Below are 17,195 nucleotides of genomic sequence, written 5' to 3'. Positions count from 1 at the left end.
CCATAAGCTGCCATGCACCGTGCTCAAACCAGCTAGAAACATCTAGATATTCATAGAGCCGTCGGCAGATGCAAAGTGGAGCCTGTACACAGATATGCAATTTACATTCCCACCGTATGGTACATGGATCTGTTCAGACTGCGGGTGCGGAGAGCCTTTTGGCTCCTCGTGCACATCTCTTGCGGCATCTCGATCATCATACGGAATTTATCAGGCAGCAAAGTGCTCCAACCCCAGTTTTCCTTTTAGGGAAACTTCTGGTCCTTTCTTAAATCCGGGAGGTTTCTCTGGAGCCTGGCAGACTTGTCAAAGCCGAGTAGGACATGAGTCTTCATACTGAGTCATCAGGTGCCCTTTCTAACTAGTGATGCTCAAAATATACCTTCAGGAGAAGAGCCAATATTGAATTGTGTTTTCATACAAATAAAATGAGCCGAGCCAGACAGACAAGTACCGTGTCCTCCACTGACTTTCAGTTCCGGTGTGTAATGAGGATAAGTATTCCCCCCCGCTTAGCCTGCTCCCCGCCGTGGGAAACGTTCCCTGCTTCAGGATGGATTGGCGAAGTGGGTCCTGGGAAAAGGCCAATCGAGGGGCGATGTCAGCCCTGTGCAGGCTGTGCTCACAGATGGGGGGTGGTGGGCACATCCTCTAGGGGTCTGAGACAGAGCAATACCCTGGCTGCCTCCTAGCTGCAGCCCAGGCTGACCCAGCTGCATTGCTACGCTGAAAGCACCGTAACCCAGGGACTGGGCAAAGAAAGACTTGGGCCCACTCTTCAACAAGACCTGCAATAAGAGAAGTGTGCTTTGTTCTTGCTATGTGGTTTCCAGCGGTGACGGGCTGGAAACACGATGACCACTATAGAAAAATCCCACCAAGGATGCTGAAGCCCACCCCCGAGGCTGGGTTTCCCCTGTGAGGCATACTTCAGTACACACAAGCAAGGTGGTCTGAAAAAAGACTCACGTTGGGTCAATTTATGCTGTCATGACAAGGCTCAGGTGTCTCCCAAATCCTAGAGGCCCGCTGCCTCAACCCCAGCAGCCCTGCAGCACTCCCCATCCTACCCTTCACGGGGCTCCAGATACTGGGTCTATGGAGGTGAAGAAGGTGCACTGTCCCGGAACCTCTTCCCTTGAAAAGCATGCAAGGGTGGGGCAAATAATGATTAATCCCTACTCAGTGCTCCTCTCAGTGTGGGCTGGCTCTGGATAAGAGGGTAAGAGTTCTCCAGGGGGCAGACCAGGGCCGGGTCGGGGGGGGAAGCCATCCACAGGAGACTACATGGCCCAGGGGATTGAGGTGGGAAGAAACAGAGCTTGGTGAAAACGGACAGCGGTCCAGTATAGCCACAGAGTGGGGAGGGTCGGAGGGGTATCAAAAGATCAGGCCTGTGAGCGAGCCAGAGGCCAAATGATGAAGGAATTTATATGCCATCTGGCAAACAGGGAGTCATGGAAGGGTTTCCGATTGTTCTTTTTAAAGTCAGGTTTGTTGAGATACAATCGACATGTGGTAACTACTAATATTTAGGTACAGGGTTTCTAACCACCACCTCAGTCAAGAGGTCGAATAGTTCCATCACTCAAAGGTCTTTCCTTTATAAGAGTTAACCCATCCTCACCTCAGCCCCTGACAACTACGGATCTGCTTTTTGTTCCTATCATTTTGTTTTATCCAGAATGCCCCATAATAGAGCTTTCTGAGACTGGCTCCTTTCACTTAGCAAAAGTACTCTCCAGGCTCATTTGTGCTGTTGCATCTATCAGCAGTTTTCTCCTTATTGCTGCACCTCCTTCCACCACATGCATGAACTATAATTTGTTTGCCTCTTCACCATTGGATGGATGTTGGAATTATTTACAGTTTTCAGCAACTGTATACAAAGCTGCTATCAACTCATATAAAAATTTCTCATGCAGGCATATACCTTCATTTTATATGAATATGTCAGAAGTGGGATCGCTGGGTCATGCGATAAACATATGTTTAACTTTCCAAGAAATGGCCAAGTTGTTTTTAAAATGGCCATGCCAGTCACCATGCAGGAATGGGTGAGAATTCCTGCTGATCTGCATCCTTGTCAGAACTCGGTATTGTCATATTTTAAAATTTGACCCACAGGTGTGAAAAATGATCTAAAAGGTATGCAGCGGTGTCTCACTGCGAGTTTGATTTACATTTTTCTAGTGACCGATGGTCACTCCATGTACTTCTTTGCCATTCCCTATCTCTTTTTGGTGACATGCCTGTTGAAATCTATTGACAATTTTTTTTTATTGTTTTCTTATTACTCACATTGTATTTACATAGTCTTCTTTTTATATAGTGGATACTAGTCCTTTTTACCAAATGTTTTGCAAATATTTTTTTCTTCTGGTCTGAAGCTTATTGACTCATATGGCCAGTGTTTTGGGTGCTGTATCCAAGAAGAAACCTTTGCGCAGCCCCAGGTCACAAAGACGTTGTAGGTTTTCTTCTAGAACATTTTTAATTTCAGGTTTCACATTTACTTCCACATCCATTTCAAGGTACTTTTTGTATATAATGATACAATGTCATTTTTAGTTGAAAAATAACATTTACATGGAAAAGTACACAAATCACAGGTACAGGTTCAATGAGATTTTAGCAACTAAACACATAACCTGCATCTAGAGCAATGAACAGAACATCACTACCATCTCAGAACACCTCTCGAACCTCCTTCTCTATAGAGGACTTTTAAGCAGAAAAGTGACAAGAAATATGTTTCTTTGAGAAATGACTCATTGTTGTGGGGGGATATGAAAGACTGATTAGTGACAAGAAGTTTTTCATTGTTGTGTCTCATTGGTTTGTTTTGGGGCAAAATCTTTAGCATCTGCTACGTTGCTTTCCAAAGCAGGTGCTGAATATTGACTGTACAAACCGCTCTTTGATAGGAATGTCCTTGCCCACAGAGTAAAAATCAAGTCTAAAACAACTTCATGTATAATAGAGAAGTGAGAAAGTAAAACACCAACATGCAGGCTTAGGGAAAAAATAGAAGATACTGACCTGAGCTTGGATTTTGAGATGGCTTGGCTGCAAGAAAGACAAAATGAAGAGGATTTCTGTTAGGAGGGCTCGAGCAGACTCTCCTGGTCACTTCAGCTGAGAGATCAGAAAAGCCATGCACAGAAGCCTGGGATCAGCATCCCCAGCTCCCCCAGTGAGCCAGCAGAGCAGGAGAAGAGGTGAGAGCAGAGTGAGGTGAGAGCAGAGCAGGAGAAGAGGCGTTGTCAGGGCCAGGCAGGCCAGGCTGACACCGTCCAGGGGTCCAGGGTCAAAGCAAGAGAAGACTCTTAGCCAGCGGCCCTGCACAGCCCTGTCAGGGGCCGTGATGCCTGGGGGCTCTTCTCCCCTGACCTCACTTCCCCAGAATGAAGTCAGTGGGGCCTCCCCTGCTCGCAGCTCAGCCACTCTAGCAGCAGCATGTGCTGCTGCTACAGCAAAAAGAGCACTGGACTAGGAGTCCCAGCTGTGCTGTTCAACAACTGCATGGGTTTGGGCAAGCAGCACACCTGGTTGAGCCTCAGTGTTCTCATCTGTAAAATGAGGAAGACGAACCCATCCCCCCGCCTACCTCACAATGTTATAGGGAGGGCAGAGCGAGACAACAGAGGCAGATTCACTTCTTAAACAGCTGAGCGCTCTGCCCCAAACACAACATTTTTATTAATCACTGCCAAGATGATCAAACTCTCTTAAAAACACCGCCTCTACTTTACAGAGATAAGACCTAAGGGATACCAGCGGGAAGCAAATGAAACCAAACTGCATGGGCTCCCCAAAGCAGGCAGGACTCTGCACACAGAACATCGCTGGTCCCCGCTGGGGACCAGATCATCTAGACAGAAGCCAACGGGGGTAGGGGGGAAGGTGGATGTGGTGGCGCCCTCCGCTGTTAGGAGAGGGTGGTGCAGGGCGCCGGAAACAAGTGCCGTGAGCAAAGGAGGGCAGCCCTTCCGGGGCCAGCCACCACGCAGGAGGTGGACGGAACCGCCAGGGAAGGGAAACTGAAATATGCAGCACATTCTGTCAGCCACAGTGCCATACAAGCTCTTCGTCAAAGCACCGATGCCAACACCAGACCGGGAGGAGAATCAGGCCTGTTACCCCCACCGCCGACACCCAGAGGGCCCAGCCTTGGCCGTGCCTCTTCTTTTCCACCAGCACCTAGTGGACACAGTGGAATTGCCGGGTTACCTGGCACGCCCTGCTGCACGCTCCGCCTCGGAAGGACGGGCTGCTCTGGGGGGAAGAGGCATGTGAAATGCTGGGGGTCTGGAGGCCTGGGAAGGGAGGGGAGGGGGACCAAGGGGTCCAGGGTGAGCCCACCCACCCCTCGTGCATCTGAGGCCATGGCCCGGGATGCCTGCCCCACAGGTGCTCCTCTAAGAAGACAGGAGGCAACAGGAGGGCAAGTGGCCTCCACACTCACCAGAGACTGCCACAGCCGCCTTGGTTCTCGCCTCCGCCACTTACGTTCTCCGTGTTCACCGACTCCGTCTCGCTGGTGGGCATGCTGGCTGCGGGGAGAAGACAAGGCTTTAGCTGGCACGCTGGAGGTGCTGCATGCCCAGGTGTGGGCCTGCTGTGGATCGCTGCCTCCAGGCAGGCCCTCTGGGAGCCCAGGAGGAGGGCGAGGAAGAGTGAGAGGCCAGGCACCTCCACGGCGGAGTCTATTTCCGTAATGTGCCAATCTGCCCAGAAAGCCCCTGGAGCACCCCTCCCCTCCCCAACAGGAGGAAGCTATGTCCATTCCGACTCTCCCCAGAGCAAAGAAGTCTAGGGGCCAAACTGAATCCAGTCTCTGTGCCTGGGACCAGCTTACTGTCTTGACTTCCAGGAGAGGATTGAGAGGCCACCAGAACTCAGAGTGACATCTTCGCTGGTCCCAACTGCTTCTCTCTAGAAAATCTGTGACTAGACCAGGACTTGATACATGAATTCTTATCATAAATATACAGAAGGAGAAGAGGCAATGGATGCAGGAGAACATGAAGGTACCACGCACGCAATCTTTTAAAAACTTTAAGAACTCTACTCATTATTAGCTAATTGGTCTGCTCAGTTCCCCTGAGCTTGTGAAGACAGTATGCAGAAGGGTCTTTCCACACCGGCCAGAACTAGAGCAAAAAGGAAGTACAGTCTTATGGGTAGAAGGTTTTCTCCCAACCGGTGACCAGCAGGCAAGCCTGACCATGGTCTCAGTGTCACCAGGGTCTCTGGGCGTGTCTGACCCCTCTGCAGCCGGACCCTGAGCAGAGGAGGTGCACCGACTGTGTTGGGAGGCCCAGAGAACCACCATCGGGCATGCGGGCATTATTTCTCATCCACCTGATTCAACCCTATCAGCATCCTAAGCAGGGGTTGGATCTGGGTCACGAAGGAGAGGGAGGGCACGAAACATTGCACCTGCCGTGGAAAGCCCACAGATTTCCATGAACTACAAAATGAGCCACCTCGGGGATCCATGCAAGGAGTTCTGGAAACCTGCAGTAAGGAATAATGAATTCTGCCCTAGGGTTCAGCGAGGGGGGTCACTGAAGATAGAAATGGGGGGGAATCACCCAACTACATGCACTTCTTTGCCCTGATGCATCCCTTTGAACTGTAGCAACCATCTTTCTAGAATCTGTGGTATCAACAGGAAGGCCTTCCCCCTGTGCGCTCTGCCGATACAGCTCCTCTTAGCAAGGATGGCTCCACTTCGATCTCCAAAAGCTGGTAGTGGTTCTGTGGTGCCATAGGCGGTCCTGAGGACCCCAGGCACACGGCCCAGAGGAGCTGGGTTCATGACCTCTATGCTGTGTCTGCAGGTCTGTGGGCCCTGCTCAGGCCAGGGAAACCGTGAATGACCATGATAAAGGTGGGCCTGACCCAAGAGACCCAGAGAGCAGAGAAACAGCTCTTCTGAGGGCACCAGAGAGTCCTTTCCCCGCTGTGGGCATCCAAGACATGGCACCTGCCCAGGTGGGAGTCCACAGCTGTGTCCGGAAGCATTTAAGCAAAGGCGGCAAAGGTACAACGAGCAAAACAACAGACCCACATCACACTACTGGTATTCTCTTAGAATAACCTTTCTTCTTCAATTAAGTCAAAACAAACCAACTACAAACTTTGATTCACTTTTTTATGACTCCACACAAAAAACAAAACAAAAAAACAGACAAAAACAACCAACCTAAAAAACACACACAACCCAACCACAGAAAAATCTTGAACAAAAACTCCATAAAGATACACACACACACACACACACACACACACACACACACACAAGCACAAAGCTGCTCAGGCAATCCTTTTCTTCATGACTGACTTGAAAAGACGAAAATGTTATAAAATCCAATGAAGTTCATTGCTACGGGCTCCTCCCGTAGGTCACCCTTGTCTTCGATGACAAAGAAAATCACAGTGGGACACTCCTACAGATATGACTGTGAGTCATCTCTGTGGAACAGAAGTTTTTCTTGTCACTTTCTTGTCACTTTCTGTCACTACTAAGGGGACAGAAGTTGAGAGCATGTGACCTGGGGCAGGAGTGGGGATCCGTGGTGGTGGGGGGGCCCAGTTAGCGTTTGACTGGGCTGGGCACAGTCAAACCCCACTGCGGACTATAGTGTCCCACGCGGAGAGCAGCGGTGCTAACTATGCAGTCTCGAGGGCCACTTCTGCCTCTCACCAGTTCTACCACCAATCACCCTACGACTGTATTCTTTCCAAAAGAGCAAACTTCTTCCAAACAGACTCAGTCTTTGTGGCTTTTCAGCCTCTGTGGCTACGTCCCAGGATAAGAGCAGTGCACCTGCTGCACATGATTCTTAAAGCTTCTTTTCTCCAACCGTCTGATCAAAGCAGATAAATTACACCCTGTCTATGGGGGGGGGCATTTTGCATTTCTGGCTCCACGCCAGCTATTAGTGACTGAAATGTACTAGCTGGTCCCTGGACATAAGAACCAAGTGGGTAAAAAGATAAGAAATAAAGGCGAACTCCCCAGATAGAAACCAAGAGAGGTTAATGGTGTGGCACGATGTCAGGGCTGTGCAGATGGAGAGAAGTTTCCCTGCCCCCCAGGTGGACTCCATCCTTTGGGAGCTAAGAACTGATGCTCCGGTCGGCCAGATCCCAGTTTAACAACCCCACCCCCACCCCAGTGGCTGAACTTCTCCAAAACTCCATTTTCTCCTCTGGGGCTATTGGCAGAACTGAGTGAGACAGAATACATGGTGGGTTTTCCCCATAGTCCTGGGTCATTCTGTGTGGGTCCTCAGGGTTGGGCATTTGGTGAGGCTCAGATATGAGAGCTGTCACCTCACAAAAGTTCTCTTGGAGCCTCCTGGATGCAAAGGGACACTCTGGTGCACGGCCCCAACCCAGGGTCCCGTTGCTGTGACCGTGCTTACAGAGAGACCCCTTGTGTGAACAGTCTTCCGCACACCTGAGGCAGCTTTGGCCTCCATTCTCAGTTTGTAACTTTTCTATCTCAAACGAGTCATTTCTGTCTGATGGTGCCTGCTGTAGAGATAGCAACTTTTCGGTCTTAATGGTTAGACACGGAGAGCACCACGGTCCCATAATAAACAACCGATTCCGGAATGACATCAACCAGAGCTGAGGAGGCGGGGAGGGGGAGGAAGAGCACAGTGACTGTGCTAGAATTGGGTGACCTCATTGGGTCCCAGAAATGGACCATGATCCAGTCGCTTCACCCGTGCAGAGGAACCTGGCTCTGATGGGGCCCTGGCAGCCCTTCTCTCTGCTCCAGCCTCTCCCTCCCGGTCACATGGGAGTGTTTCCTTTCCCCATGGTATGGAGACCACACCACGGGGAAAAGGAGCTCATTTGTACATTAGCATTTCACCCTTCCCTTGTACTGGGCATTCATTTTTTTTTTTTTTTTTAAGATTTCATTTATTTATTTGAGAGACAGTGAGAGAGAGCATGAGCGAGGAGAAAGTCAGAGGGAGAAGCAGACTCCCCATGGAGCTGGGAGCCCGATGCGGGACTCAATCCCGGGACTCCGGGATCATGACCCGAGCCGAAGGCAGTCGTCCAACCAACTGAGCCACCCAGGCGTCCCGCATTATTTTTTAATGCTAAAAAATTGACACGAGTTTCATTTCACTTCATCCTAACGGGACTTCATCTGTGTTTTTACTGTCAAGACAGGAGGATCACAGACTATTAGAACTGGAAGAGGCCTCTGAGATCACACGGAGCAGCTCTGCGATTTCACAGATGAGAGACCTGGACAACTTGCCTTGGGATGCACAGCTCAGGTGTGAGAAAGCTCTCCAGCTTCCCAGCTGGCCGTGCCCCCTGTGCCCGCAGGGTGTGCTCAGATATACTGGGATACATTTTGGTATCAGTACATGTTGACATGTATATTGGTATGCCCTTAAAAAAATCATACTTAATTTACTTACATATGCTGGTACACGTTGGGATATGGTGGTAGATCCTCAAAATGCCACACGTTAAAACTTCCAAAGCCAATCAAGCCTACTGTCCATCAGCCTGGTTTGCTGTCCCGATGACCTCAGTTAACCCCCAGAAACCTGGTATACAGCCAGACCGGCTCCAGGAGACCACCCCAGCAGAGAGAGAGAGAGAACGGAGGTCACGTCGCCATGGTGACTATTGGGACTTTACAAAAATCCACGTTAAGTAGGCCCATGGGGAAATTCCTGGAACACATGCCCTTTCCCCAACTGGCTGCCACAGCCTCATGGCTGCCCCGTGTGCAGGGGGAGCACCTTGTCCCCTTCGGGACGGAGTCAACAGTAATTGCTGACAAGCGCTGGGCTGGTTAGGGATGCAGGCAGAGCGCAGCCCCCCACCCCCGCCCCAAGTCCCACCATGTCCTCTGGAGGCAGAAGTAAGCCAAGGGGCCATCTGCAGGCAGAGCAGCTGTAAATCCTTTCCCTCACACATTCCAGGGAACTCGGGAGCTCTGTAGAGCAAGTTTTCATTTTTTTTTTTTTATTATTTATTTATTTGACAGGCAGAGATTACAAGTAGGCAGAGAGTCAGGCAGAGAGAGAGAGAGAGGAGGAAGCAGGCTCCCCACTGAGCAGAGAGCCCGATGCGGGACTTGATCCCAGGACCCTGGGATCATGACCTGAGCCGAAGGCAGAGGCTTTAAAAATTCAAGTTTTAAAACTATTTCCAGAATCCAGGGTGAAACCAGGTATTAGGACCAGCCTATACCTAGAATGGCGTACTGACTTGCACTGCAACCTGCCTGCTGAAAACCTGGGGAAGTGGAGGCCCAGGCTTTGCAAGCTTTCCCAGGTGCTGCAGTCTCCAAGAGCTTCAGGCCAGACCCTGAGGCTTCGATGTGGGCGCACCGAGCAAAGGACGTGATGGTTGCTGCCGGGGAGGAGGGGAGGCCAGACAGCAGCCCGGCAGATGAAAGCTACTCTGGCCCCGGAGGAGCGGTGGGGGGGTGGGGGGGGGGGGGGGGGGGGGGGGGCACTTGGAGCTCTCTGGGGAGGGCATGCCATGCTGTTGCTAAGATCTGCTGCTGGGCCCGGATGCCATTATGGGCAATGCCTCACAAAATACGGTGGGAAAACACACGGTTTCTCAGGCCAGTACAACTAGCTAGCATTTCATGGATGGGAGTGTGCGTGCCCATGGTACATGCGTGGTCAATGGGTCTGCACGTGGGTTGAAATAGGCAGCCCCAAAATTATGTTCACTATTAATAGGCACAGCATCACAGAGGCCACTCGGGTCAAAAGACACAAAGAGGAATGTCAGAGAAGCTGGGCCTTTGTCAGTAGTAATGTGGGGACAAGTCCTTTCCCTTTCCCTCCCTGGGCTTCGTTGGTTAATCTAGAACATGAGCTGTTGGGTGACATTATCTGTAAGACCCACATACCTCTGACCTGCTTGAACTACTCTAAAGAGGAAACACCCACAGGCTGTCTGGTTTCACCAGTGCCAGGTGGCTTTCCCTTGCCGTCCCCCAGCTCAGCGCAGAGAGCAGGGAAGGAGCAGTGTTGTGAAGCCCCTGCGCAGTGCCCCTCAGGGGGGCCGCCAGGAACCAGGAAGCCCACTCAGGAGAAGCGTTCCCAAGTCTCCTCCAGGCAGAGCCACTGGGGAAGGAAGCAGCACCCCCCTTCACCCCCCACTCCCCGAGAGTGCTCACACGCCACTGGAGCCTGGGGACCCATGCCAGCTGAGCCCAGAACACCCCGGCCTCCTTCTTGAGCCTGGCACAGCAAACAGCCTCCTTCACAGATGTCCTGGGCTTCTGGGAGCCTCGCGCCCCTGTTCTCCACAGGACAGGCACCCTTGCACAGTCAGGGATGCCTCTCCAAATCTGCCTCCAACCCTTCTCATGCCTCCCTCTCAACGGGAGGGGGCAGGAGGCTGGACAGCTGAGCAGTGACAGTCATGGCTGCCTTCTTGGGAACAGCAGATCCGAAGCCAAGATCTCCTGGGTTTTTTATCTTATTTTCCTGACAAGCATGTGAAGTGCCATGACATCCCCTGAAGGAATTTGCCTGTGCCTGCTAGTAGTGACACGCTTAGCCGTCACAAGGTAACAGACTCTGGTTGCTGTGAAGAAGCCAGCCTCTTCTTGGGGAATGTGGGTCAAGGCCAGACCAAGGTTTCTGTGTTAGAGCAAGAATGATGCCCTGACAAGAATTACTTCTGCGTGACTAATGACATGAGGAATGCCACACCCCCACTAGGGCCCTCCCCACCCCCAGCCTCATCCAGGGCCTTTGTTAGGGTGTCTGGGTATCTCAGTCAATAAAAGACCTCCCCCACTCAAAACGGAAAGTTTCCTGAAAATATGAGGCTTCTTCCTCTCCCCATATGCCTCAGAAAGCTACCAAATATCCTCAAAAAATCACACGGTGCGAGCCCCTGCTCAGGACAACAGGCACCTACATGACCAAGGGGAGGACTCTTTTTTTCTGGAGACAGACCTCTCATCTTCTCACAGTAATGCCCCAGAGCCTAGGCCCTCCGTCAGTCTTTGAAAATGCTTTTGTGTTACGTCAGCGACAGTATGTCCTGCTTACCTGACGCCCGTTCTTCCTGCAGAGGCCTCCAGAGGCTGTACCAAGGCCAGCTCTTTCCATAAGCCTCTGCAGACACTAAGCCTGTCTGAGCCAACCCTGGGCCCCCAGGCCCTAAGTGGATGCCCCTATCCCCCTCCCCCAACCACACAGGTTCCCTCTCTTCTCAGGCCCACAGTGCGCTCTCCAGAGGCCGGGGGCAGGGGGCTTATGTCTGATACTCTCTGTTCTCGTCTGCTCCAAAAGCCTTCAGTCCGACCACCTGTGGCTTGTTCCAATTCCTACACCCTACGAGCTCAATGTTTCCATGACAACATCCCCATCCCGTATGGGCTCTCATATGCAAAACCCCAAGTGTCCTACTTGGTAGTAGCAGAGGCTACTACCGAGAAAACAGTGCCATGTGTCCCCTCTGCTCCCTTGGCTGGCTTTGTGGCCCTATTTACAGTCAAAGAGACTCTTCCTCCAGAGTCGTCTGACCAGGGCCGACCTCGGGGGCAGCAACCAGGTAAACCATACAGTGTGCACGGGCAGGGGGCTACACCACTGTAAGGCTACAGTGGTGGCCTGGCAGGACAGGACCCCTGCCGTCTGCCTTAACCGCCCTGCACACGGATGGTCCTGACACGGACCCCAGGGCTTCCAGCAAGGGTCTGCGTGTAGCATTCATTTTACAGCAGAGCTCGAAAACAAACGGTGCCCCCACATTAGCCCTTTCCTCCTCCCCGCTCACAAAGGCAAGTGCCCCCCCACCGCCGTCCCCGCCCTTCATCCTTGAAATCTATTTTTAACTTCATTCTTGAAATGGGCACTACGAGCTCTAGTACGTCCCGGGCAAACCAGCCCGAGGGTGAAAAACCAGCAGGCCCTGTGAAAAATGTAACCTGGAAAATCAAAATCAATCAAATAACAACACTGGAATTTCTAAACAGTTTAGATGAAAAAGCATCATTGGGGAAAAGTGTTTAAGAAGTCTGTCTTCCAGTCTAAGAATATTCATGCTGAATTAAATAAATGTTCTGAGTGGGTTCAGCTGCTTCTTTAAAAGGTATAGTTCAAACAAAAAGGAAACTGCAATGCTGTCTTGGCAAAACCACACAGTTGGGGTAAAGACAAGAAGAAAATAACACGACCAAAGTTCAGAGGAATCAAGCGGTTAAAACATAGGCGTCTGACAAACACACCACACCAGCACACACATGCACATCACACCAGGCCTATGTGCAAGGAGAAGGCTCCAGAAGCCTTGGGAGAGGAGTCTCCCGACTGGAATTCACCCCCGGTCATTTACCGTGATCTTTAGCCCTGTGTTGGCGAAAGCAGCAAAACTTCCTTTTCTTCTTGTCTTCTTTTAGCAGGTCGGCCACCGTGACTCCTTCAGGCGGAACACAGGCAATGTCATTATGACTCGGTAGAGGGCAGCAGGAGCAACGCAAACAGGGCCCTAGGCCCAGAGAGGCAGCTGCAGCCACCAGCTCTGATACGCGAAACCTCAAGCGTCCTCCTAATTGGACATCTATAGTTCAGGGTCTGAGCAGTGGAGGGGAGGATCGCTTTCTGCAGCGAGGGTACCTGTCCCAAATAACCAACCAACAAGCCAACCAACCACACCACCAGAGACAAGGCTTCCCAGGGTTTGGCCACCCCACCAAGAAGGGTGTTCGGGAGAGGGCATTCAGCCACAGCCAGGAGTCCCGGGTGCTGACCAACTGGGCAGTCTGGCCGGTACCGCTATGTGGGAAGGACATGTGGGAGTTTACAAGGTGGGCTCTGGACTTGGACAAACCAGGTCTGATCTCAGCCCTGCCACTTCCCAACTGGATGAGCACAGACAGGTTACCTGCTTGTGCTAATCTGCTTACCTTAGGAAGTGGTAAACAGTAAATATAGTAAAACAGGTGCTGGCAAGGTACAACACGTACAATGGCCCTGTGGCCACTAGGTCACTAGAAGAATGATTCTAGGGTCTCCAGCTCCCTCTGGCTCTGGGATAGGATATCACGATATTAGCTGGTGGGCTGATCTTCAGGGTGGGGCCCCGTGCTCAGGGAAAGGAGCTTCATGGGCAAGAGGGGAAGCAGAAGGAATGCCATGTGGGTAGGGACACAGGACATGGGCACTCGTGAGCATGATGGGTGGGAATGTAAATGAGTACCAATGGCAGGACACATTTCTAAAACGGGCATCCTCTCTGACCCAGCAAATCCCTTTCTGGCACTTTCTCCCACAAGACTGGGAGCATGTGTGTGCAGACCCAGGTGCACACATTTGCGGGGATTAATGGTGGCTCATCTGCAGATGAGCGAAACCTGCATTCAAACCCCAGCTGGCCACATGACGGGCGTGGGACCCTGGGAAGCTATTTAACCCCTCTGTGTTTCAATTTCCCCATCATCTGTCAAGTGCTTGCCTCCCAGAGCCCTGGGAGGTATAATGGATTCACATATACCCCTGACCCTTAGAACAGCGTCTAACACACAGGAAGACCCTGATAAATGAGGCATTCTTACTCTGCTTTCTTTCGTGAAATGCAGACTCACTGGACCACACTAGGTGCCCGCCACACAGTGGAGGACAGAAACAGACCCTGTTCCTACCTCCAGGAGCTTGCAGTCTGTGGCACATGGTTCAGTGAGAAAGGCAAGTGGCTGTGCCCACCAAGCTCGATGATCTTAGGATGGGGACATGTGTGCAGGCTGCCCGTGAAAGCACATATGTTCCCATGTGCACAGGTGAGGTCACAAAGAACAGTCCCCCAGTGGCCCAGTCTCATTCTCTTATCCTTTATACACTTTGATATATGAATTCTTGGCAATGAGCAAATATTATTTTTGCAATTAAAATATATTAAAAATAAGCACACACAGCCTGACTTGGGGTCTACAAACCTGGCTGGAGGGCCTTTACCTCATGTCCATGCCGGGGTGACCATCCCTGAGCCCGTCTCCTGCCAGCTCTTAGGAGACCTACCTAGGGTGGGCATCTGCTCCCCGTATCATGAGCCCAGTGAGGGAGGCGGGTGTCTCCCAGCCGGCTGCAGCGCTGGGCCCACCTCCATCAGCTCTCCTGGTCAGAGGCACTCCCATCCACCTCCAGAAACAGGGCAACCCTCCTGAAGCGTGCCGCTCTAAGTGATGCTGTTTGCTAAATTTACAGCCATCAGAGGACTGTCTTGCATTCTGAATTTGCGCTCTGCGCTGGTTTAACTGTGATGAAAGCAGTTTGATAAGTCACCTTTGGAAGACACAAGCTTTGAAACTGGACCAGCACATTTCCATGCTGGGAAACAGCTACGCCATCCCTGGTTTCCTGCCCACCCCCAAATCAAACATCTCAGTAAAAGGCACACAAGTGGTGCACGGGGAAGGGAGGTGACCAGCTGTGGCAACCTGGGGTGTGGACACATGGTGGGGGAGGGGCAAGGTCCTGACCGGCGGGGCGGGGCAGCCTCTGGGATCTCTGAGGAAGAGACCTCCTTGTGGGCAGCATGTATACCCTCTTACAGAGATCATTGAACATTAATAGTTCCCACAGCGGAACAGCCCTGCTTTTCTGGCCAGAATTTTAGAATGAGCTCCCTTTAAAACGATTTCATTATTTTTAATGCCCTTTTTTCTTAAAAAAAAAAAAAAAAGACTAATCACTGACAATGAGAAGAGTTTAAAATAGAATTTTAGGCTTCCAGATTTTAATGGCCCTAGAAAAACGCCATTGTTAACAGAGAAGCAGCTGCATACGTCTAAAAAATCACTTTGAGATTTGGCAGGGTTTCTTAAGAAACTTGAGGCTCAGCAAAAAGTTAAATAAATTATCCTTGAAAATGTCCCAAATGCTTAGGAACTAACTTCCAAGGGAATTTTGTCCATTCAATTAACCATGTAACACCAGCATCCTAACAGCAAATTTACAGAATGGACGTTTTCCATATTCCACGAATGCACAAAGCTAGAGCTACCAGCCACGGTAGCCAGCAGACAGCCCAGTTACGGCGCCGACTGCCTCTCCTTCTGTCTTCCTTCCAGTGGAGGACTGCGACAGTGTGATATTCGGTGTGATATCATTCAGGGGTTCCCAACCCCAGCTTCACGCGGGAACCTCCAGGGAGCAGTAGATCAAGCCATGCCTGGGTCCCACTGCACACAGACCAGTCTTCGTCGGGGTGGGGGAGGGTTACGGCACCAGGATGTCCGCGTTCCCCAGGTGACTGTCATGTACAGCCAGAGGTGGGTAGCGCAGGGGCAGATGGTGACGTTTAGGAGATCAGAGAGAAGAGATGAGATGTACGCATGCCCAAGCCCTGGATTTGGCATCTGCTCTCCGACAGCAAGCACAGACAAACCGCCAACGGACGTTGAGCCAGAAAGCCGTGCCTCGCTACCTTCAACATGACCGACCGGTCAACAGGTTTCTTTTCCATCAATACTTAGAACCTCACAGTCCCTGAACAGGAAAGTACAGGGACATGGTCCTAAAAGGGGTCCTTTTAGGTTGGTTAGAGGTCTAGTAGGATCTGCGAGAATTGCTGTGTTTAGGTCAAGTTATCCTGTAGTCTGATAACGGCATCGGTGCCAAGTACTCCTGTGGCCACAGTGACTCCTGCCATGAATCAAACTTTAATCCTCAAGACAACCTGTGGGCAAGTATCTTTATCACCTTCTTGCACTCAGGGAAATGGGGGTCAGAGACATCGGGTCGTTTGCCTATCACTCAAGTCCAAATTCCGAGTCATAAAACTCAATGGCAGCCAGTTCCAGAGAAGGGACACCCACACGCTATCTAGCCCCACCTCCAAAGGCTCATGACATCTGCAATTCATGTTTCCTGAGGTCCTGCCTTTGCTTGTACAGCCTGAGGCTTGGCTATAGCAACGGCTTCCTGTCACACTGTCACCTAACTCCCCCATGCCTGGAAGGAACCTGTCCCAATCCCATCCAGGACCCAGCTGGAAAGGGCAGTCAGTGGAGAAAGCATCCCGAGGCAGCATGGATAAAGCCAGGACGCCCAGGAGTGCCCCATCCCGTCTCCCAAAAAAAATACAGGAGCAGGGCTGGGATGTTAAGAGTGTGGGCCTGGCTCTTACACACCCGGGAAGCACGTCAGCAATGGCCCTGCCCACGCAGCACTGCTTACTACCAGGTGGCAGAGACCAGACCTGGCGTGTGCAGGCGGTGAAGCAACCACTGTCAGCTGGTGAGGGGATGATGCAGGCCTTATGGAAATCCTCTGTCCCCCTAGGGTTTCTTGCTGTGACAGGAAGAAGATGGACAGGAAGAAGAAGACAGCTCTCCTTGGCCAAAAGGTCTGGGCTGCCAGAAGTATATTCGAGGAGGCCCACATCCTCGTCGGGAGGAGACCCAGGGCTCTCATCATTGGTCGGTTAACTCCCTGCATGGTTCCCACAGCCTGAGATCTAGGACTTCCTCTCAGACCCTCATCACCCATGTCCTGGGAATCTGGTGGTTCAGGAGATCAGAGCCTCACTGTCCAGGAAAGTGTAGCACCTGGCCAAAGGAGCCTGGTAAAGGACAAGGGTACCCACAGAAGCATGTGCTCTTCAGGATCGAACATCCAGCTGGTTCCCAGGCTGAGCCACACAGCACCGTGCCCAGCACAAACCACAGGGACATGGTGCGGTGTTACCGGGTGAGGAGTCTTGGTTACAAAGTGAAGTCTGAGGATTGACAACTTTCAAAGGGTCGTTGTTTCTTTCCTTGATTATACTACTGAGCAAAGCGCTTCAGGGCTTGCAACACTGATCACCTTCTGTACCTCGCTTATGCCATTTCTCCAGCCTAAGAAGTGCTCCCCTCTCCCCTGTGCCTTTGGAAGCTGCAGGCAGCACCTCCCTGGAGTTCAGCAGGAATGCCACCTCCTCCAGGGAGCCGCCCCTTGCATCCTTGTGCCCTTCGTTGCTTTGTTGTGCCCTTCAGGACTCCCACAGCAGACTGCTGGCCCCCTAATCACAGGGCCAGCTTGTCCCCATCTTACACTAAGGCCCAGCTTCTCCATCTTCCCTCTACAGCCAGGTTTCCAAAGGCAGAGGCACAGAGTTTTGTCACAATGTGGCCAGGTCCTTCACACATGGTGGCAGCACCGGAAGTACTGGGCCAAGACAAAGTG

At 51.6% G+C, this 17,195-nt stretch overlaps 1 protein-coding gene across 18 annotated transcripts in view; it reads right to left on the bottom strand.

Moving 5' to 3' along the window:
- The window catches only part of CACNA1D (calcium voltage-gated channel subunit alpha1 D), a 292,746-nt gene that overhangs the window by 83,425 nt on the left and 192,126 nt on the right, over positions 1 to 17,195 (bottom strand). For 10 of the 18 annotated variants that reach the window (XM_032868323.1, XM_032868324.1, XM_032868310.1 and 7 more), the window contains exons 10-12: positions 4,469 to 4,556; positions 4,144 to 4,203; positions 3,043 to 3,069 (exon numbers count right to left, since the gene is read on the bottom strand). In XM_032868323.1, coding sequence (XP_032724214.1) covers positions 3,043 to 3,069; positions 4,144 to 4,203; positions 4,469 to 4,556 — 175 coding nt within the window. The remainder of the gene's footprint in view (positions 1 to 3,042; positions 3,070 to 4,143; positions 4,204 to 4,468; positions 4,557 to 17,195) is intronic. The other 8 variants (XM_032868314.1, XM_032868326.1, XM_032868313.1 and 5 more) reach the window with 1 other exon arrangement.

Source organism: Lontra canadensis, unplaced genomic scaffold (assembly GCF_010015895.1).
Source record: "Lontra canadensis isolate GAN:19392208 unplaced genomic scaffold, GSC_riverotter_1.0 scaffold35, whole genome shotgun sequence".
NCBI lineage: Eukaryota > Metazoa > Chordata > Mammalia > Carnivora > Mustelidae > Lontra > Lontra canadensis.
Note: the sequence above shows the minus strand (reverse complement) of the source record. Positions and strands in the feature narration are given on the sequence as shown.